The sequence below is a fragment of the Oenanthe melanoleuca genome, chromosome 18 (genome assembly GCF_029582105.1).
Source record: "Oenanthe melanoleuca isolate GR-GAL-2019-014 chromosome 18, OMel1.0, whole genome shotgun sequence".
Classification (NCBI taxonomy): Eukaryota; Metazoa; Chordata; class Aves; order Passeriformes; family Muscicapidae; genus Oenanthe; species Oenanthe melanoleuca.
The window spans coordinates 302464-324035 of NC_079351.1; the positions used below are offsets into that span (position 1 = coordinate 302464).

The window sequence follows — 21572 nt, forward strand, 5'->3', positions numbered from 1 at the left end:
TGCCACCATCACTCTTTATTATACATCAAGGTCTCATATTCCAGTTCTTAGATTCCTTGGGGCCAGCACACACGGGGTGCACACCTAGCAGAGGGGCTGGTGCTCACAGCCCCCACACCCTGGGCAGTGTGGGGTGGGGTCTGCTCAGCCCCAAGGTGAGTGAGGCTGCAGAGTGGTGGTGGGGATGCCCCCACAGAGGCCGGATCCAGTGTGGGGTAGGTGCACTGTGGTAAGTGAGTACTGGGTCCCCGAGCAGGCATTACCAGGCCCTGCCAGAGCAAGGCCATGTTCCCCACCATCATTGGTATGAGGCACAATCCCTGAAGAGCCCAGCAGCCAGCGGTGCTGAGGAGTTTTGGCCAAGCAGAAGCAGAAGCAGAAGCAGAAGGTGGGAGGCCAGGAGCAGGGCAGGAGGCCCAAGCTGTGCTGGGGCTAGGGAGGAGCACAAGGGCTAAAGGCAGAGGAAGGACAGGGCCTCACACACACTGCCCTAAGCCCCAGCCCCACAGCTGCAGGGTCAGCAGCCGCCTCAGCCCCATGGGCTCTGTGATGAGGTACAGGGCCAGGCATCTGATCTCCCTACTCCCTGAGACAGCACCGTCCTGCTTCTGGGGCACATCAGGGACAAGGCTGAGGGGGGCAAGGACAGAACTCAGAGCCAGTAGAGAAGTGAGAAGACAGACTCCCCCCAAAAACCTGCAGAAGCAGTAATGAAGAGGTGGAGATGCTGAGAATGGGGGAGAGAAGTGAGTTTGCAAAAGGGGGGCTGGCCACAGGTGCTGGCAAGGCACAGGAGTAGAGTTGAGAGGAGGGGGAATGGTACTGGACCCAGAGAGCAGAGAGGGGTTCTGGGATCTTGGGGGTGACCCATACGCTCACCCCCCTGGGGCAAGGCAGGGTCCGGTCCCTCGGACTCAGGTGGTCACTTTGATCCCAAAATTTTTGCGCAGCTGCTCCAGGAAGATGAAGGTGAGAATGGTCTGAGGAACGAGCCGGACAGCAGCAGGAACGAAGCCCTGGAAGGAAACAGCAGGAAGGGGAAGAGTCAGGGTGTGCCTGCCACTGCTTGTCCCAGCAGCCCAAGCCTGGCAGCAGCACGAGTGGGCAGTTGTGGGTCAGCACTGGCCGGGCTGTGGAGCAGGTGCTGTCACACCACGGCCACCACAGTGCACACAGGGCCCAGCAGCATGTGCTGACCCCTCTGGCACTTGCACTGCTACTGGCACAGCTGAGGTGCCTGGGCACAAGTGAGTCCCATGGAGGCCAGGGCTTGCAATACCTCAGGGCCAAGCCTGGGCCAGGCACACAAAGGCCTGATGCAGGGAGCAGCTGGGCTGCCACAGCAGAGCCTGGAAGGTGCCCTGCCCCAGGACTGTTGTGCAGCACAGCTTCTGCTCCCAGCTCGGCCCAGCCTGGCCCACCCCACGCAGCCCCAGCCAGGTACCTTGTAGAAGGCAAGCGGGCCGAGCTTGGCAGTTTCCATGGCACAGTGGACGACACCCTGGAGTGAGAGGGTGAGAGATGAGGTGGGAGGGGCTGGGAGGCCCCTGGCACACAGACACAGGAGACAGGCAGCAGCAAGGTGGGCAAGGTGGCCACTCACCTGGTACTCTCCGTGGGAGTTCATGAGGCGGGTCTTGAGCACATCCAGGGGCTGGCACAGGAATGTGGCACACAGGCCCTGCAGAGAGTCAGTCAAGTCAGGAGACCTCCATGCCAGCAACTGGAGAGACTCAGAGCCACGCTGGGACCCAACCTCAGGCCAGGAGCCTCCTGGAATGCCCAGCCCTGCTCCACTGAGCCCAGAGTGGCAGCTCTGGCAGCCCCAGCCTGACACTCTGAACCTGGCTACAGGCAAACCCAGGCCCCTGTTCTGGCCCCTGGACCCCAGCCCTACTCACAGCGATGAAGCTGGACAGGAAATGAGTGAAGACATTGTCTGACAGCAATCCAGTTGCAAGAACGAGCTGCTTGGCCTGGTCATAACAGGAAAGCTGCAGAGACATGGTGAATCAGTGACGTGTTCCCCCTTCCTTGCCATACCAGGGACTATCCCAGTCCTTATCCAAGTCACCTAGTGCCCAGCAGAGCTGTCCTACCTGCCCAATAGTAACAAGGGCTCCACGGAGCGATGCCACCGATGCTCCTGCAAAGAGTTTCTTCACACCCTCTGTGAACAGACACATTTGATCAGCACAGTTCTCTGCCATCACTCACACTCCATTACCCTGGGAGCCTCCTTCCATTCACAGTCTGTACCCCCAACTCCTCACACAGCCCTGCTTGCAGCACACCATAGCAAACAGGCTGAAGGAGTAGGGAGTCCTTCCAAACTGCATGACCTCCTCCCTGCCTCTGCTCATCCTCTGTTCCACCTGCTCCACCCTCCAGTGCTTTCTGTTGCAGCTCCCAGCAGGTCACCCTTTCCCACCAAGTATGTGCAGGCTGCCAGGCCCTGCCACACCTTGCCCAGCCCCTGCCCCAGCCAGACGATGTGGAGATGCCAGACCCTGCACTCCCCTGGACTCTCCCAGCCCAAGGGCATCCCCCGGCCCCTCTCCCTTCCCCAGCTGAATGAACTTTCAGGGTAAATCCTGACCCGGCACCTGCTAGGACACCAGAGCAGGCTCACCCGCAGGCTGGCACAGCCTCACCTTCCCGGACGACACGGTACATGCCATCCAGGGCATGGGCATAACTGGAAGGAGCGAGAGGGGAAGGGGTCAGGGCCCGAGGCTCCCCAGCACGGCGGCAGCCCCGCAGCTCCCCCAGCCCCGGCGGCTGGCGAGGCGCGGCCCCGGCCGGGACCCCTCCGCCGCCGGTGCGGTGCTGCCCCCGCGCGGCCCCGGCAGCGCCGGTCCCGCGGAATGGCCGCTCCAGCCTCCCCCTGCCCCAGCGCCCCCCGCCCTGCCTCTCACTCACTTGCGTCGCTGAGCCGGCGGCTGCTTCATGTCGTTCTGCATCCTACAAGGCAGAGCACCGCAGGTGAGCGGGGAGCCGGTACCCACTGCCCCTGCAGCACCAGGGACCCAGCACAGGGCAGCTGCCCGTTTACAAAGGGCCAGGAAAGTCGCCCTCTGTCCCATTCCCCGTGAGGGTCACACATGGCTGGGTGCTGACACCAAAAGGCAGAACAGCTCCCGGCTCACTGACCTCAGGGCAGGCTGGCCAGGAGAGATGGGAACACCCCGGCACCAGCCACCACCCCAAATGCCACCATGCACAGGTCAAAAGCCCTGGTCACACAGGCAGAACTGACCTGACGTTCACCATGTCCGCTGGGGTCCCCACAAACCCGCCAGCCAAACCTGTGGCCAAAGAAGTGTTGGGTCAGAGGCTTATCCACCCTGAGGGAGCCAGAGCCAAGGGACCCACTGCCTGGCTCACCTCCTGCTGCAGCCACGAGCACTTTCTGGTAGAAGGGGGGAGGCCCCTGGCCACCCTGGCCCAGGTGTTTCTTCGCGGTCTCATAGATGCCAAAGCGAGTCAAGGAATACGTCATCTGGATGAGGGGGAAATGAGCGGCCGTGTCCCTGGCACAGGGCAGCGCCTCAGCTGCAGCACGGGCTGCAGGAGCTCCACGCACTCACCTGCCGACACAGGGAGGCGCTGAGCCCGTTGTACAGAGCCAGGAAGCCGTCGGTGCGGATCACATGCATCGCCATCCCCGTCATCCTCATCTTCACCTCCTGCTGCGTCTGCAGGTGGACCTGGGGCAGAGGGCAGCGGCGTCAGCCCAGCGCCGGGCTGGGCAGGGACAGAATTGCACGGAACAGGTGTGGATTGAGCACGTGTCAGGTTAACAGTACTTGCCCAGGAGCCAACAGCAACAGCTCTGGACACTCCACAGCAGACTGGCCCAGCCTGGCACCAGAGGGGTGGAGGCAGTGAGGGACAGAGGAGTGCCCAGGCCAGATACCTGCCTGCAGCACCTCCCAGGCCCTGCCCTCAACAGACAGCCCCAAGGTGAAGGCTGGCACCTGCTCTTCCGGGCCACCTCAGGCTGGAAGGTGTGTGTGTGTGTGTGCATGTGTGTGTGCATCCAGCAGGATGTGAGCGAGCGAGTGCACAGTGTTGGTTTGCACAAAGGGACGCAGCTGGGCTGCTGAAATCGTGGCCATGCAATGCAGCGGCCCTGCAGAGCCACTTCCTCTTGTCCCCAGCGCAGGAATCACATGGGCAGGAAGAGAATCCCACAGCTGGCTGGGTGCTCCCCTTCATGCCTGTAGCAGCCCAACGCTTCCCACCATCACCAGGGGCAACAGGCACAGAGGCTGGCTGGGATGGGGAAGCCATGTGGGCTGGTGCTGGAGCACGCTCTGAGCATTGTGGAGACCACATGTAGGTCAAAGGCCCTGGGAGATAAGAAGAGCAAAGGGCTGCTCTCAGGAGATCAGACCCAGCTCCCACTACAGAAGCTGTGGCACAGCAGGGTCATGGGACACACTGCAGGACGCTGGGAACAGCCACTGTCTCCCATATGGGACAGCAGCAGGGGTGCAGGGGCCTGCTTGCAATTCCCACAGGTGCATTTTGGATGTCAGGGACCAGAGCTTGTGGCTGTTCACAGCCTGAGGCAGATGAAGCGGACAGGGCAGACAAAGCCTGCAGGGACATGGTCCACTGGCTGCAGTTCCAGGTCTGCAGAAAGGGCAGGCATGCAGGCATGGGACGGGCTGGGCCAGCCAGGCTGTGGTCACTGCTGGTCACCACAGGGCCAGCAGCCCGTGGGCAGCCAGTGGCTGCACAGAGCTGGCCTAAGGGCACAAGCACCCTGCATGCTGGCCAGGGCCTCTCACTGGGGCCGAAGTCCAGAGGTGCAGTGGAAGTGCCCTTCGTCCCCTGCACTGCCAGACCCTGAGGCCCTTTGTGGATCCCCAGGCCTGGCACCAGCCTCTGCTGTGGGGGAACTCTTGGCCAAAGGCAGCTCTGTATTCAATAATCAGGTGTGCACCCTCTGGCAAAAACAGCTGGCTAGGCTGTGCTGCTCACAACTGCAGGAATGCAGGGGCTGCACATCCACATAGGACAGCATGGGGATGCAGCCCAAACGTCACAGCCAGCACACTTGCTCAGAGACAGACTTAGAGGCAGGTGCCAGACTAATTCCCTTTCTTAGCACCATGCCAGGGCACCCCACACAAGCTCCCACGGGCTGGCAGCCACCTCCACTGGTCAGACAGGTCCAGCTGGACACGGCGACAGGCTGAGCACTGGGGAGGTGGCATTGCCCTGCCAGAGCTGGCTCCCCTCTTGGGCCTGTGCCCGGAACATCTTCCTCTCCCTCCATGCTGTGGGGGGGCAAGGGGCTGTCTGTCCCAGCCTCACCCACAGCATGGCCCTGGAAAGGGCAGGCTCTGTCCTGGGCTGCCTTTCCCTCCCCCCCAGCCTGCTCCGCTGCCAGGCTTGTTGCCACTTGGCCGGCGCACAAGGCTCTGGGCAGCGCTGGCATTTGCCCCATCCGTGGGTGCTGGCAGCGCGGGGCTGCGCGCGGCGCCCTTTGTGCAGGAGCAGGCATGCCAGGTCATCCAAGCGCCTAGGTGACATCTTGGCCGGAGGGCTCGGAGCCCAGTGGGCCAGTGTCCAACTCCGCCGGCCCCAGAATCACTGCTGTATCCAGGCAGGGCTGGCCACGGCACCCTCCACAGCTCCTGGAGCCGGCACCCCGAGCTCCCCAGACCCCTCGGCCACATCTACCCGTGTCCCTGCGCCGGGTTTTGTGACCCCTCAGCCACATCCCTGCACAGCCACGAATCAGCTCCTCAGACCCGACCCCCAGCAGCTGTTTCCGCACACCTCTACGCTGCCCTCCAGCTCACTCGGTTCCTCTGGGACCCTCACAGCCATTCCCTAACCCTTCACCATTCCAGGACCCTCAGACCTGCTTCCCACCCCAGAGCAGCTCCTCATCCCCTCGCAGCCGCACCGGGACTCCCTCAGTCACTCCGAGTCCCCCCAGGCCATTCCCCATCCCCTCAAAGCTGCTCCGGGACCCTCACAGCCGCACCCCACACAGCCAGGTCCCTCACAGCCGGTCCTGCAGCCGCTCCGGGACCCTCACACCTGCTCCCGGTCCCCTCACAGCCGCTCCCCCCGCTGCAGCCCCGTCCCGGGACCCTCGGAGCGCCTCCCCGTCCCTTTACAGCCACTTCCAGCCCCCGAAGCCGCTCCAGGACCCTCAGACCTGCCCCTTGCTCCACCGCAGTCTCTCCAGACCCCACAGCCAGTCCAGCTCCCCCTGACCTCCTCCCCATCCTCTCCCAGCCCTCCGGAGCCCTCACAACCACCGCCAACCCCCACACTCGTCCCCCCGGCCACCCCCCATAACCGTCCCCTCACGGCTACCAGCCCCCACAACCGTCCCGCATCCCCTCACACCGCCCCAAACCGCCGCGATCACCCGCAGCGCCTCACGCGGCCCCTCGAGGCCGCCCCCGCCGTGTCCCCCCGTCACCTTCAGCAGATCCAAGGGGTGGGTGCAGCAGGCGGCCCCGGACGACGCGAGGCCGCCGAAGTACCAGCGCGAAACGCGCTCCTCCGCCATGGGGGCCGCTTCTGCCACAAGCCACGCCCTCACCGGGACCAAGCCACGCCCCCTCCCGTTAAGCCACGCCCCCTCCCGGTACCGGAAGGGGGTGGGGCGGGCCCGCTGCTCGCATCTCCGAGCCTGCGGCGAACGCGGCAACCACAGGGTCCGGAATGCACGGTGCCACCCCACACATCCCCATTTCCGGCCCGGGGACGTGGCTGCTCCCGTTAATAATTAACGGGGATTAATTAACAGGGAGGTGAAGCCGTCACTAACACATGGAGTGAAGCGGGGACGCGCAGGTACAAACGGCAGCGTTACCACCGAGCACACGGACAATCAGCGGCTCCACAATACACGGTCCCACCCCGCACGCATCTCCACAACCTGTGGAAGTGTGTTCTTCTCGTTACTAATTAACAGAGAGGTGACACCATCAGCAAAAGGCAGTGAAAGGAGCTGGCTGATGCGCTGGGACCACCTTCCAGTACCTGAAGGGAGCCTACAAGAAAGATGAGAGAGACTATTTACAAGAGCATGTAGTGACAGGACAAGGGGGAACGGCTTCAAACTCAGAGTAGGTTGAGATTAGATACTAGGAAATTTTTGGCTGTGAGGGTGGTGAGGCCCTGGCACAGGCTGGTGTGAAGAGAAGCTGTGGCTGTCCCATCCCTGGAAGTGTTCAAGGCCAGGCCTGGAGCAACCTCGCCTAGTGGAATGTGTTCCTGGCCATAGCAAGGGGCTGGAACGAGATGAACTTTCAAGGTCACTTCCACCCTAAACCATTCTGATTCCACGAAATGGGGAGCACGGGGCTAATCGGCACTTGACAAAGAGGAATCGTTTGAGAGTTTTTTTTTGACATTTATAAGGTAGAGTTCATGGTGCCGGCAGGAAGCAGCAGCTCCACCACAGCACACAGCATTCTTCGGGAGCGTGCTCCCGCTGTGCCACACGCACGCGCAAGGGTCCGGAGCCCGGCTTGGGGCAGCTGCAGCACCAGTCTCTCCAGGCTGGGACTACTCCAGAACAACAGTCCCTCCTGCTGCCTCTAGCGCTGCTTTGATCTTCTCTGCTTCCTCCTTGGAGGCATTTGCCTTGATCTCCTGCGGAAGGGACTCCACCAGCTTCTTTGCCTGAGAGGGACAAAGTACAAGCTTGTAAACAGGCTTTCACTAACTGGATTATTGGATTTAGAGCCATGATCCTGACCTCTGCTTAAGCCAACCATGGAAACTCACTGACCAGCACAAACCCCGAGACTCACACTTGAACATCCACCAGAAGGCAGCCAAACCTGACCCCAAGTGCTGACACAGCTGCTGGGAAACCTTTTCCTGCGATTCACTGCTCTTGAATTCTCCCACCTCGTGCACTGTGCTCCCAGGTGTGCACCCCGGCCTGCACAGGTGTGGGTGCAGGCAGAGCCCCGTGCATGGACCTGCTGAGGCGCTGGGCTGGCTCTGCTCAGTGACAATGTTTTGGTTCACATTCTTGTACCAGCAGGAGGTGAGGCCAGGGCAGGGTTTGGACACAGCTGCACTGGCTAGAACAGATCCCCAGCACAGACTGTTTAACAACATTGTATTTTGACATTTTAGGGACTTTTAAAGCAAAACTACTGGTACTAAGCAGCACTGCAATACTTATAACAAGCTGAAAAACTGTTGAGCTAATTTAAAGAATTTATGCAGTGCTGCTGTAGAGAAGGAAGTGAGCCCACGGGGGACAAGCTCCTGCTGCTCTCACATGCAGCAGCTCTCTGCCACAGCACTTCAGGGGTTTAGCACCCACTGGACTGGCCACTGTGCTGGCAGAAAGGTTCTGTCCTTTTGACTCCTGCTGGGTTCAAATGCCTACAAATCTGCGGTGGCAGAAAAATGCTTTTTTTGCTGGGGTTAGAAGGAATAGATATGCGGGCAGTGGTCGGTGGGGCAGGAATGCCTTTGCTCACCAGTACAGGATTTGGACAGGAGCCTGTTCAGGCTCACTGCAATGAGGACAGGCAACATAACACAGGTTATTGATTTCTAAACTCTGCTCAGCAAGGTGTGACTCCATTCTAAAGCAGCCCTGGTCAAGAGAAGCAGCTGTTCCTGGTGCTCAGTGGAAAGAAGAGCAGACCCCAAGCCAAGCTGGAGCCATGTAGCAGCAGCCATGGGGCAGAGGCAGCATGCTACCAGTCCAGCTGGAGGCCAGGGCTGCTGGTGACACAGGGTAAGCATCTGCTGGGCAGTTCCCAATGAGCCTCCTGAGGTGCAGCCAGATTTGGTCTGGTGTGTTCTGATCATGCACCTGTCTCATCACACAGTTGTTGCCCCAGGACTGATGTCTGTGTCCCAACAGTGCCCAAGGTAGTCACTCTATGTGCTTCCCTCCATACTATCAGCAGCCCTACACGCCATGGGAAGGTGCACCCGCAAACCTTGTAAAAACCACCTTGGCTAAATGGCAGTAAAATTTACAATAAAAGGGCTTTGGCTCCACTTTGAACACAACCTATGCAGGTAGAACCTCCACAAATGTTTGTGTTGTGTGTGTGCTCTACCCGACGTGCTGGGCTTGGGTATATTAGACTTGAGTTTGCCTGCAATAACTGGCACCTAGGAACAGCTCATCCAGCAGGTGTCACATGCAAAGCCAAGCTCAGTTAGCAACAGCTCTCCTGCTAATTATCTGCTGATTGTGTCCATTACAGGATTTGGTATGCTCATGGTTGCTTGGGACTGATAATAGATGAACAACTTGCAGAGGAACCACACTGACAGTCAGGTAATTATCCCCACGGCACAGCCAAACTTGTACCTGTGCCACTGATTTCTCTGCTGGCTTTGCAACGCAGCAATAAGAATGGGTCAGAAGATTATGTGCAAACACTTCTGCTTTCCTGGGTTACAACAGGAGCAGACACTGCAATGCTGAACGTTGCAGCTGGAATACGGGAAAGTGATATGAAAGCATCACCCTGTGAAGTGCAGCACATCACACGCTTCAGCAGTAGCAGCTTCATCACCCAACATGCTGAGCCCACATCCCAGGTCAAGGGCCTGAGCTCAGACACTGTCCAAGGCTCAGGCCCATCTCCTCCAAGGAAAGAAGCAGCATCACCTATAAAATGAAGGGCCCTGAAAAGAACTGGAAGCCTGGATTGCAAGATGTGTGAGTTAGAGAGGCTCATTTAACTTTAGAAATACACTGGCTTTGGGAAAGGCAAGCCAAACCCAGCTGTAACAAGGAATGCTGGCTACTCCTGAGCTCTGCAAGAAAGCTCCCAGCAGCTCTCAGGTTTGGAGAAGCTGAGGCTGGCACGGACATCTCCGAGTCCTTTGCTCTGAGGCTTCTCCTTCTGACAAGGGAAAATGCCAAAGGTGCAAGCAAATCCTGTTCCCCACATCTCTGCACTGAGATGCACACGAGCAGACTGTGCTTCTGAATGCACAAACCCAGGCTCCCTTTGCACAGAGAGCCGAGGCTGCTGGACCTGGGGGCAGCACAGCAGAGCCTGGGGCAGCACCTCCTCACCTGCACGAGGTTCACTCCCGGCACGAAATTCTTCACCTCCTTGATCAGCTTCACCTTGTCAGTGGCCTTCATCTCCGTCAGCCGGACGGTGAAATGAGTTTTCTCCTTCTTGAGCGGGACCACCTCCTCCTCCTCCTGGAAGCAGCCGGAGCGCGGTGAAGCCCCGCGGTCAGCCCCCCGCCCACCGGCCCCGCTCCCGCCCCGCCCCGAGCGCCCGGTACCTGCGGAGCCGTCTGCGCGGGCAGCTGGGAGGCGGCGGCCGCGGGCATCACCGCCGCGTCCGGGATCTTCAGCGTCTCCTGCGGGAAGAGCAGCGGCACCGGCGCCCGGTCAGGCGGCGCACGCGGCCGGGTTAGGCCGGGACGAGCCGAGCCGGGCCGGGCCGGGCCGCCCCCCGCACCGCACCCACCTTGAGCAGCGCGTTCAGATCGGCCACTTCCAGCAGCGTCAGCCCCGCGATGTCCCGCACCAGCTGCCGCACCTTGGGCGAGTACTCCTTGGCGGCCGTGTCCAGCGGCGCCCCGGCCAGCGCCTCCGAGCGCCGCGCGGGGCCGGTGCCGAGCGCCCGCAGCCCGGCGGGGAGCGCGCGGAGCGCGGGGCGCGGCAGCGGGAGCGGCGGCAGCGCGAGCAGCGCCCGGCGGGCGGCGGGCAGCGCGGCGGGCAGCATGGCGGCCCCAGGACACCGAGCGCTCCGCTCCGCCCGCGCTCCCGGCGGCCCCCGCGCCGCGCCCGGCGCCGGCCCGCAGCCAATCGGGACAGAGCGACGGCGAAGCGGCGCACCATGGGAGATGTAGGCAAAACCGGGCCCGCAGAAAAGGATGTCAATCGTAATAAATACATTGCTATTTATCATTTCTAAATGAGAGTAGAAAAAATCTCATGCCTGAAGGAACAAAACTTACTTCCTCTCCGGAATGTTTGGAAGGAGAATTGGTTATATTTCTACACTGTACACCATGGTTGATGGTAAAATTTAAGCATAATGAGTGCAAATTAAAAGAAACAAAAATAAAGTCTGAAAGACTTGTAATTTTTTTTACTTTCCTTAATTGCAGTAATTAATTCTAATGCTCCATAAAGCTTAATAAGTTTTATGCATCTACAGCATAGAAACATTCTGGACACCGTAGGAAGGAAATTTATGTGGCCAAAGCTCAATTTGAGCTGAAGCTGGCCAGTACTGCGGGGTAAGTGTAGAGGGCTCTGCACCCCGGAGCTGCTGCCAGCCCTTGGCTACCATTTGCCTGGTGGGCGCCGCGCCCCCCGCGCAGCACACGAGACCGCAGCTGGTTCCAACACTTTATTGTCACCGATAGCGCTCGGTCTCCGCCGAGAGGGGAGACGGGGACGGGCCCCCCGGAGAGCGGGCCCGGGCCCGGGAGGCGCTGCAGGGAGCGGGGCTCAGCGGAGATGGGGCAGAGCTGGCACCGGGGACCGGGCGGGGCTGGAGCCCCGGGGCAACGACAGGGGCAGGGCGAGCGCCCGCCCGGGCCGGGGCCGCCAGCTGCCCAGGGTGGGTGAGAGCCGGGGGGCGGCTGCCCCGGGCTGCAGGGGGGCACGGGGGGCTGCACCCCTGCCCCTTGGTCCCCAAAGCCGGCAGCAGGAGCCCGCAGCCCCACTGGCCCTGGGGCACGGGGCCGGGAGTCAGGACGAGGAGTCGAAGTACAGAGTGATTTCGGATGAAGAGTAGTGTTACAATGGAGCCACGGGACGCTGCGATCCCTTTGCCCCGTGGCTGCCATCAGTCAAACGAGATGAGCTGGGCCTCTCCGCTGCCAGGGGGCTGCTGCCCGGGGGCAGGCGCTGCTGGGGGCTGCTGCTGGGGGGGCCCCCCAGCCGGGGCCACCTGGAGCACAGGAAACAGCCTCGTTAGTGTGTGGCTTCGTTAGCACACGTGCCCCACTGTGTCCTGACCCCCCGGGATGGTGGCACTCACCTGTTGGTAGAGGGGCTGCTGCCCAGGCAGGTAGGACTGCTGGGCTGGCAGGCTGCTCAAAGCTGTGTCCTGGCCTGGCAGAGCAGACATGAGACCCTGTGGAAATGAGGGGGTCAGTGTCAGAGGGGCTGGGGTACATGTAGCACCCCCAGGGCAGTGCTGACCTCCCCCAGCATGGCTCCATGGGCTGGAGCCCAGCCATGCCTTGTTCCCCCATGCCCAAGCAGGGAGCACTCACCTGCATGCTGTAGGGCTGGTAGCCCATGGAGACAGACTGGTTGCCCATGTAGCCCATAGTGCCCGACTGGGGTGCCTGGGAGATGGCTGGGATGCTCTGTGACTGTGAGGCTGCAGTCTGTGGGGAGAGGCTGGTGAGAGGTGGCACAGGCAGCAGTGCCTCACATCTCCAGACAAGCCCTTGAGCCCAGAACTGATCTAACTCCAGCCCCTTCTCACAGCAAGAGTAGCAGATCTGGAGATCTGGAACAAACCAGCCCATCCTCCCTCCTGCTCAGAGATCCCACTGCTGAGTTTGGGTACGTTGCCCAGCCCCACAGAACCCCCAGCCCCTGTCCCAATGGATGCAGGCTGAGCTGCCTCACTTGCCTGGTAGCCCTGTGTGGGTGTGGGCTGGTAGGATGAATATGCAGGGGTGGTGGTGGGCACTGCCGGCCCCTGCTGAGGCCCCTGCCCGCTGCTGGCACCCGGCTGGTACATGTAGGCATTCACCATGCTGGGATCTGGGAGGAGAGAGCAGAGGTTGGAGAATCCACCTTGGGCTCACCCCTCTCCCTGAGGCTGAGCTGCCCAACGTACCAGTGCCGGCAACGGGCATGGCAGAGTAGGGGCCAGTTCCCCCCTGTGCAGCCTGGTTCATGTACACGCTGTGCATGGGAGAGCCCTCCACAGAACCAGCTGGGCTGAATGTGCCAGGGAAGCTGGTGGGCCCAGAGGGCTGGTAGATCACCCCGCTGGCTGCGGGCATGGCCTGGAGCTGGTGGGAAAAGGAAAGCCAGCTGAAAGCCACAGTCCCTGGAACCTGGCAGGGGGAGGCTACCCCAGCAGCTGTACCTGGGCGTAAGGCAGTGAGAAAGCTGGCATCTGAGCTCTCATCTGGATGGTCTGTTTCTGCTGCTCCAGGCGCAGCTGCCTCTCCTTCTCCTGCTCCTGTAGCCGCTGGATGGCCAGCTGGCGCTGCATCTCCAGGTACTCCTGTGGAACAGGGCTGTGGTGGCCGGGAGCCACCCTCCCACACAACCCTCCTACAGGGCAGCCAGCCCTGCGCTGGGCCACAGTGCAGGCAGGCCTGGAACACCCTGGCCATGCTTCCCTGCCTCACCTGCTTCTTCTGCCTCATGATCTCCAGCTTCTGTGCCAGCTGGATCTGGCGCTGCCGCTCTGCCTCCTCGGCCGCGCGGCGCAGCTTCTCCTGGTGCTCCTCCCGCAGCGCGTTCAGAGCCCCGCGCGCATCCCGGATCTGCGCCAGCTTGTCCTGCAGCCCCTCATAGTACACTGGGGAGGGAAGGGACAGCCTCAGGAACGTGAGACACAGCACCTGGACTGCCCCTGCACTCCAGCGAGACTGCAGCAGGGGAATGCTGAACCTGGACACTGCGGAAGCCCTGGCTGCTGCCCACCCCACCCAGGGCCGGCAGCTCCCCCAGCCCCACGCACGCCTGCGCTCGTCCAGCTGGTTGAGCAGCTCCAGCAGCTGCGGGTGCATGTTGTTGATGGACTGGAAGAGGGACAACACGGCAGAGTCGTTGGTGATGCTGCGGCCTCGCATGTGGTTGCTCTTCATGCGGTTGACAAACGTGGTGACTGCGTTCTGCAGCGCCTTCAGGAACTGCTCATGGTTCTCCTCGGACTCGCCGTTCTGGTACTGCTGCTGGAAGGAAGGAAGGAAGGATGGGGCAGCCAGTCAGCTGTGACCTCCCAGCGCCAAGAGCCAGCCTGCAGAGCCCAAGAGCTGGGTGCCTCCTGCCCCCAGTGGGTGCCAGATGCAGGCCCAGGCCCCCTCTTACCTCAACCACGCCAAGAGAGGCAGGGTGGGCCTCCCCAGGCTGCACAGCCGGCTCTGCCAGGGACAGGGGTGCTGACGGTGTGGGGCTCTTGCGAACCTCCTCCTGTTTCTTCTCCCAGTAGTTGCGGTTCAGGTACCGAGCCAGCTGCCAGGAAGAGAAGGAAGATGAGCACCACTGCCTTGCAGGAGGAAGCCTGTGCTGCAGACTAGCAGGACCAGGGTCCTTACCTCTGGGTCAATGTCCTCGGCCAAGGGAGCAGAGGAATTCTGGAAAGAGACAAATGGAGAAATGCAGTTCAACACCTAAGTCCTGGCTGAGAACACACCTTCTTGCCCAAAACACAGTGAATGAGCAAGGGGTTGAACGAGACAAATATTTTCCCTCAGTATGGGGATTAAATTGGACACAATCAGGGCAGACTCGGGCTCAGGAAGTGGCCTGTGTCCAGCCAGGACACATACAGGAGCTGCCATCGACGTACCACAGGTGGGGAGTAGAGGGTGCTGACTGGGGGAGCCGACGACGTCACAGGAGTGGGCTCAGCCTTAGGGTACATGGAGTAGGTTGTTTTCTGCCTCTGCAAAAGAGAAAATTCCCAACTCAGAGAGAGTCCAGGCTTCTCCAAACCAACCACAACACAGACTGTGCCTGGCTCTGCTTTCACCCTCTCATTCCACAGGCTTTGTGCCTTGCTCACACCAGGATATGGCCAGAGCTCTGTTATGGCCCAGCACAGCAAGAACCCCTTCCATGCTCCCAGCAGCAAACAAACCATTCTCTCCTTCTCCTCAGCCTCTGACTGAGACAAGGCAATAGCCAGCTGGAGCTCCTCTTCCTCTTGCAGAGCTGTCTCATCACGCTTTGGAGGCAGCTGGCAGTGGAAAGATGATGAGGTGGTCAGCACTGGGATCAACAGATCAGGATCACCAGATCACTATGGGGCAGGCACTCACCTGGGACTGCTGAGAGAGGGGGCTGGTCAGGTACTCAGGGGGCAGTTCGGAGGTGGCAGCAGCTTTACCCTCAGTTTTCCTGCAGTGACAGGTGACAGTATGGACTGAGTGTTCCCTTCTCTGCACAATGCTCCAGCAGCCAGCCCTACTCCCAGGAAGGAAGAGGGCCCAGCCCAGCCTGCATAGCCTGGGAAGCCCTCATTGTGCTCTGCAGGGAGCTAGCTCCACACCATGTTTCCCCCTCAAAGTCCCAGCTGTCACAGTCAAAGAAACCCACCACAAAGGGTACTGACTTGTTAAGATGCTCATAGCAGGGCTCACAGACTCTCACTTCCTTCTCAATCCCAAACTTGGGGATGGTGGAATACTTGGAGGAGCATTTTCCACAGAAGATCTGCCCACAGGCCCGGCAGTGGTGCTGGGAAGGAGAAGAGGCGTGAGTGTGGTGGCAAGACAATCCTTCTCCCTTGGCCACCATCATCCAGACTCTCCTACCATTTCCCTGCCAGCAGCAGGAAATATGGTGTGTCCCCAGCACACCCCCACACAAGAGCAGCACCCACCTTCCGTGTCACAACGCCAAACTGCACCCGGCACCTGTGGCACTCCTCTGCATCCACCCAGTCTGGAGCCTGCAGGGGTCAGGGAAATGGTGTAAGGAGGGAGGAGTGCACTGGCACTGGGCTTTTCAGGAGCTCTGATGGCTAATGGGGCTCTTATGTCTTATGGGGGACACTGGAGGCACTTGCAGCTCAACAGGAAATATGAATCCCCACAAGTTATCTCCTCTCATGCTCCTTAGAGACTGTGGCGCTTTCCTAGTCAGCACAAGATTTGCTAGGGAAGTGTCTGCACAGCAATCACTTCAGCAATGCCCTGCTGCCACATCCAGTCTGCCAAGCTGCTGCAAGGCCAGTGAGCAGAAGGAATGATGGCTCTGACTCCCTGTCCTGCTCAGTTCTCCCAGCAAGGTCACCAATCCTCACAAAACAGAGGGATGCAAGACCTGCAGGTTTGGCAGGAAGGGGATGGGAAAGCCGGTGTGTCCCACAGCCCCAGCTTCTCCCCCCCACCAGAGCTCACCCTCTCTGCAGCGAACATGGCATCGCTCTCCTTGAACTCTGGGAAGACGTGACCTGCAGGAGAAATGGAGTCCTGCTGTGAGAGGAATCCTCTGGCACAGGGAGGTGTCTGTAAGCTCATGCTGTAGGTGCCAGCTCAGCACCACCTCTTGTCTTTACCAGTACCTCCCTCAGACTCCCCTCAGCCCTGGTCTGAGGACAATCCCCAATTGTTTTCCTTATACACCCACAAGGGACATCACAGGTCTCTGGATCAGATTTATTACTTCTCAGTGCTTTGAACTGAGGGGCATAAAAGGCCCACTAGAAGAGCAGGCAGGGCTGTGGGTTTCAGCCCTTGAAGGGCCAGAGTTTGGCAGCACCAGCTCAGGATGGTGGACTGACCCTCCAAGCTTGTGCCACTGCCTGCAGTTTGTGGTGCACAGAAGGAAGCAGAGCAGCAGCGTGTCCCTGCCCTTGACACGGACACTGCTGTCCTGGGACAGAAAGGAAAATGTCCCACCAGCACTGTGCCAGCAATAGGAATGTGGACCCATCCTGAGAGCAGAAACAAAGCCTGTGAGGAAGGAACAGCTCCACAGCAAACCCCACCCAGAGGACATGATGACTCGATGCCAGTCTCCCCAAGAAGAGTTGCAGCTCCTGTTTTTCAGGTCTCCCTGCCAGCCCTGAGGGACTGGCTGGGCTGGAAGCCCAGAGCAAGGCTGCCCTGGTCCTGGGACCGCTGGACTGTCCCATGACTGCAGCAGGATTTAGTCACTCTGAAGGGTTCACTGGGTATTGGGAACCAAGGAAGAGTTCAGTGCTGCAAGTCCAGATTTTGCTCACACCAGGCATGGAACTGCCAAGGCTCCTGCAGAGCAGAGCTGCTCCACCAGGTGTCCCCTCACCTGTGGCCACAGTCCTCACCTTCAACCTTCATTATCTGGTAGGTGTCCTGCACCACCTTGTACTTGGGCTCGTTGCGGAAGGCGTGAGCCCAGGCCTGGATGAGGTACAGGATCTTACTGCGGACACTGGTCTCCACCTGCCTCTGCACAGGAAGGGGAGAGAAAACATCTGAGAACATGCGCCTGAAACCCAAAGGATGGTGTGAACCCCCTGAAGAGAGGCCAGAAATACCACTCAGGAAAGAGAGACTTAAGAGTATTCAAAGAGGCAAGAGCTGTCAGAAACCTGCAGTGAGGACAATGCACAGCACAGACAACAAGCCCCTCCAGTGCCCCAGTGCGCCCTCCAGTACAAACAGAATGTCCTTGAAGCAGCACAGACCACCTGAACAGAGCTGTGGTCTTGATGCTCACAGCAAATGCCCAGCAGCTCTGTCCAAGCCCTCAGCAGAGCCACACGTGCCACACTCAGAACACGGTGGGAGCCCGTGGCCAGCACAGCACAGCCCACCCTGCCTGCCCACTGACAGTGTGGGGGTGCCTGGAGGGTGTCAGCACCTCCACTCCAGGAATACTCAAAGGCATCTCAGGATGTGACACAGCGAGGACAGCTGGGACAGCTGCCCTTTGCACCAGGGGCAACTGCATCACACTTCAAGGAACTGGAGAGAAGTTGGCAAGCCTGCTGTGACCTCAGCCAGCCTCAGAGCCCCTGTGTCATCAGCTGCCCAAGTGATCACATCCACATGACTGGCTGTTCCAGAAATCCCCAGGAAGCACAGCAGCACTGACAAGCTCTGATGTGAGCCAAGACCTCGGCCCACACTTACTGACAATTCCTGGAGCTCCAACTTCCATTTGGCAAAATCCTGCATTCCATACATGTTACAGCCCTGAACCTCATCAGAACTTGGACTGTTCTACCAACACTGGGTGTTCACAAGCAGAAAAGTTCCAAGTGTGGAAGGAGAATGGGGCAGTTGTGAAACTCCTGAGGCAGGCAAGGACTGAGAGAACAACAAAACCCCTGGATCTGATTGGATCTCCTCAGCCCTTGGAGCAGCTGTGCTACCATACCTGGCATGCTATGGCAGTGTTCCTGCCTCAGGAGAAGATCCTGCATGGAGACTGAGTCAGCCCTAACAGGAAGGTGACAGGAGAGACACCCTGCTTGCTGTGCCAGGTGACAGGACTGGCACAGCTCGTCCTCCAAGGATCTGGGTCACCTGATTGTTTATTTCTGGTGGAAGACAGAAGCTGTAAGGAAGGAACAGTGTGATGCTAATAAGCTCTTGTCTGGTTCTGAGTTGGGAGCTGCAGACAGGAGAATGGAATTCCCCAGTCCAAGGACACACGAAGCTCCAGGAGGCATCAGACTGGTGACAGCTTGTAACAAAAACTTGTGAGTGCCAGCAGCCATGGTCACATCCAGCAGAGCTCCAGAACTCCACATGCCAATGAAATGGCAGCAACACAGAGACAGCTCCACTTGGTTTTTCCTTTGCTGCTTTACCTGCCTATGTGTCTCACACTGTCCCACGAGAGGGAATTCACCTTGCCACTGCCCAGGTCCTTGGTACAGGTGTCACCATCTGTTTTCCTTTGCTGTGCCAGCCCAAGTGCTGCATCCAGGAGCATTTACCATGGCAAGGCCCAGGCCTCTGCAGCACATTCCTGCCTTTTCACAGCACAGACAAACCTCTGCTCTTCCCAAAGCTCTCCTTCACTGCCTACACTCACCCTTTCACACCACATGACAGTTTGGTCTTTTCTGAAGTGCATTTCCAGTTTCCCTTCTGCTCTTACCCAAAGGGGACACAAGAAAGAGCACACACATTTCTTCCTGCTTCTGCTGCTTTTCCATATGAAAAAAAAAAAAAAAAAAAAAAAAAGCCAGTAAAATAAATCTATTTACCTTGAGTATTTCCTTCAGCTCCTCCATGGTCTGTTTATTGGCCACCTCATCATGGACTGTTTGGCCACAGTTTTTAACCACTGACTCCATGACCTGCAAGGGCCAAGATAACATCAGCCAACAGCTTCCTGCCTCCCTTGCAACTTGTGGGGGTCCCAGCACACATTACAGACTGGACATGGGGCCCTACTGTAGCAATGAGGTGTGCTGGGGCTGTGTCAACCCCCTCCCTGCACTGGGAGCCAGCTGTCCTTCACTGCTGATGGGGGCTGAGGGCCTTCTGCTCTGTGGAAACCCTGGGGAGAGCAGCCCACATCTCAGCTCTGCCTGCTCCAAAGCCAAGACGGAACTAAAGCATGGAGGCCCTGGCCTGACCACCCCAAAACCTCTGCACCAGAGGCAGGAAGAGGCTGGCTCCACGCTGTCAGCCTGAAGGCAGGCAGGCAGAGCCCCTGCTGTGCTCCCAGCAGCTGCTGTTACCTCCAGTGCATACAGGGCCACGTGGGGATTCTTGTCATTCACTTTCTTCTTGATGGCATTGACGGCATATTTCGCTCTGGGAGGGGAGAAGAGGGGACATGTTCTCAGGCTCTGAGAGGAGATCCCACTGCTGCTGACATCCCACCAGTCCCCACCCTGACACACAGGGCACAGCTACATCAGGGGTACATGATTCACTGAGTGAAACGGGGAAGGAACATGTGCATTCAAGCTTCAGTTTCCCTAAGGGTTCCAGGCCAGGGGAATGTGGGACCTGGGAAGCACACAGTTCATCAGGCAGGTTGCACAGCCCCTCTGAGCTCTCATGGAAGGGGACATGACGCTCGCAGGGTCTCCTTCCTTGTGCAGAAGCACAGCTGTGCCCACAGCGTGTCCAAGAGCCCAGCAGCACTTACTGCGTGTCTCCCTGACGGATCATGTCGCAGATCTGCAGGATGGATTCCCAGTCTGTCTCCAGCAGGAGCTGGCTCGTGGCCTTATCTGCAAGGAACGAACCCACCGTGCCGCCGTGAGCCGCGCCGTGCCCGCGGCTCCGCTCCGCCACCGCCGCGTCCCCGCGAGCGCTGCGGGCGCGGCGCTGCCCGAACCTCGGGGGCAAACCGCGATTTCACCGGAGAGCACCGACCCCCCGCCTCAGGCACCCCCGGGCGCCCGGTAACCTCGGCCCCGCTGCTGCCGCTCCTCCCGGGCGGCGCCGGGCTGCGGCACCGCCACCCGGCCCGGCCGAAGCGGTGCCGTGCTCTGGGCCCGCCCGCTCCCGGGGCCGAGCGCTGCGGAGCCCGGCCCGCTTCCCGTCCCGCCCGTCGAGGGAGCCGCGCCGGTACCGAGGAGCCGCTCGAAGGTGCCGCCGCCGCGCCCCATGGTGTCCGCCCGCCGCCGGCCCGGCCGATCGCTGCGGCCCGGCCCGGCCCCGCCCGGCGCTTCCGCTTCCGGCTTCCGCCGGGCGGGGCCGCTTCCGGGGGCGGGGCCTGCTTCCGGGGGCGGGACCTGTTTCCGGGAGCGGGGCGCTTCCGGCGCGGCTCCGCCATGGCGGCGGGGCGCTCCCCGCCCACGGTGCTGCTGCTGGGGGCGGCGGGCGGCGGCAAGAGCCTGCTGGTGCGGCGGCTGCGCCATATCCGTGCGGCACGGGGGCTCCGGGGAGGCGGGGAGGGCCGGGCTGGGCTGGCGGGGGGCGGGCCGGCCGGGGGCCGGGCGGATCGCGCCCCCGGCCCGTTGCCGGAGCCGCCGTGTCCTTAACGCGAGGCACAGCTGAGCGCCGAGGAGCCCGCGGAGCTGGGCGAGCCCCCGGCCACGCTGCCCACGGTAGGTGCGGCCCGGCGGGGCCTGGGGGCTCTGGGCACGGCCGGGGGTCCCGGCACGGCCGCAGCAGCCGGGCGCCTGTCGCGCAGGTGGGCACCAACCTGACGGAGCTGCGGCTGCCGCGGAAGGTGACGGTGCGGGAGCTGGGCGGCTGCATGGGTCCCATCTGGCCCAGCTACTACAGCGAGTGCAGCGCTCTGCTGGTGAGCAGCGTCGGGAGCTGTCCCGGGGCCGCGAGAGAGGGGCCGGGCTCGCTCGCTCCCCTCGGTTCCCCCCGCAGTGGGATTTCCCTTCTCCGTGCCCAGCCCGGCCTGGGCTTGCTCTTGGCACACCCGCACCCCACTTTCACTTCTTCCCTCCAGTTCGTGGTGGATGCCTCCAACCCCGCCCAGGTCTCCTCGTCCTGCATCCAGCTGCTCTCGGTGCTCTCTGCAGAGCCCCTCGCCTCTGTGCCCGTCCTGGTGCTCTTCAACAAGATGTGAGCAGGGTCCCCCGGGGGTGGGGGTGCCGGGGAGCAGTGGCTGTGCCCTGAGCCGGGGCTGGGCCGGCAGGGGGGTCACCGTGCTTGGCTGATGCAGCTGCCCTCCTCTCCCCCAGTGACCTGCCCTGCTACATGTCCCTGGTGGAGATGAAGTCGCTGTTCCGCCTGCAGGACGTGGTGTCCTGTGCCTCGCAGCCCATCTCGCTGCTGGAGAGCAGCGCCCGCCTGGGCACCGGCCTGCCCCAGGTGCTGCAGTGGCTGCACAGCGCCCTCGGGGAGCCCTGCTGAGGGCTCAGGACAGGCCTGGCACAGCAGGAGCTGAGCCCAGGACTGTGCCACGGGCTGCTGATGGACTGGATCCCTGTAGGACTTCACAGTAAAACTCCCACCAAACTGCCCAACACCTGTGTTCTGGGGAAACCCTGGGCTTCTGGGGATGG

At 60.6% G+C, this 21572-nt stretch overlaps 4 protein-coding genes across 4 annotated transcripts; 1 reads left to right on the forward strand and 3 right to left on the reverse strand.

The window, feature by feature from the left end:
• Window positions 1–6742, reverse strand: SLC25A10 (solute carrier family 25 member 10). Its single transcript, XM_056506256.1, has 11 exons — window positions 6455–6742; window positions 3591–3710; window positions 3388–3502; window positions 3260–3308; window positions 2923–2964; window positions 2655–2698; window positions 2100–2170; window positions 1902–1994; window positions 1604–1681; window positions 1445–1501; window positions 1–1016 (listed from the first exon to the last, which is right to left on the reverse strand). The coding sequence occupies exons 1-11, from the start codon at window positions 6542–6544 to the stop codon at window positions 915–917; spliced, it is 861 nt and encodes a 286-aa protein (XP_056362231.1). The 5' UTR covers window positions 6545–6742; the 3' UTR covers window positions 1–914.
• Window positions 6743–7088: 346 nt separating this feature from the next.
• MRPL12 (mitochondrial ribosomal protein L12) lies at window positions 7089–10744 on the reverse strand. The gene is made up of 4 exons (XM_056506257.1): window positions 10461–10744; window positions 10273–10350; window positions 10052–10186; window positions 7089–7665 (listed from the first exon to the last, which is right to left on the reverse strand). The coding sequence occupies exons 1-4, from the start codon at window positions 10716–10718 to the stop codon at window positions 7549–7551; spliced, it is 588 nt and encodes a 195-aa protein (XP_056362232.1). The 5' UTR covers window positions 10719–10744; the 3' UTR covers window positions 7089–7548.
• Window positions 10745–11072: 328 nt separating this feature from the next.
• Window positions 11073–20279, reverse strand: HGS (hepatocyte growth factor-regulated tyrosine kinase substrate). The gene is made up of 21 exons (XM_056506249.1): window positions 20177–20279; window positions 19748–19832; window positions 19332–19407; window positions 18852–18944; window positions 16956–17079; window positions 16048–16100; window positions 15528–15596; window positions 15258–15382; window positions 14965–15043; window positions 14784–14882; window positions 14493–14588; window positions 14239–14277; window positions 14012–14155; window positions 13662–13875; window positions 13327–13499; window positions 13059–13199; window positions 12804–12981; window positions 12594–12727; window positions 12226–12342; window positions 11988–12083; window positions 11073–11897 (listed from the first exon to the last, which is right to left on the reverse strand). The coding sequence occupies exons 1-21, from the start codon at window positions 20211–20213 to the stop codon at window positions 11793–11795; spliced, it is 2277 nt and encodes a 758-aa protein (XP_056362224.1). The 5' UTR covers window positions 20214–20279; the 3' UTR covers window positions 11073–11792.
• Window positions 20280–20344: 65 nt separating this feature from the next.
• Window positions 20345–21533, forward strand: ARL16 (ADP ribosylation factor like GTPase 16). The gene is made up of 5 exons (XM_056506264.1): window positions 20345–20462; window positions 20598–20654; window positions 20741–20854; window positions 21014–21129; window positions 21249–21533. The coding sequence occupies exons 1-5, from the start codon at window positions 20379–20381 to the stop codon at window positions 21418–21420; spliced, it is 543 nt and encodes a 180-aa protein (XP_056362239.1). The 5' UTR covers window positions 20345–20378; the 3' UTR covers window positions 21421–21533.
• Window positions 21534–21572: the final 39 nt, after the last annotated feature.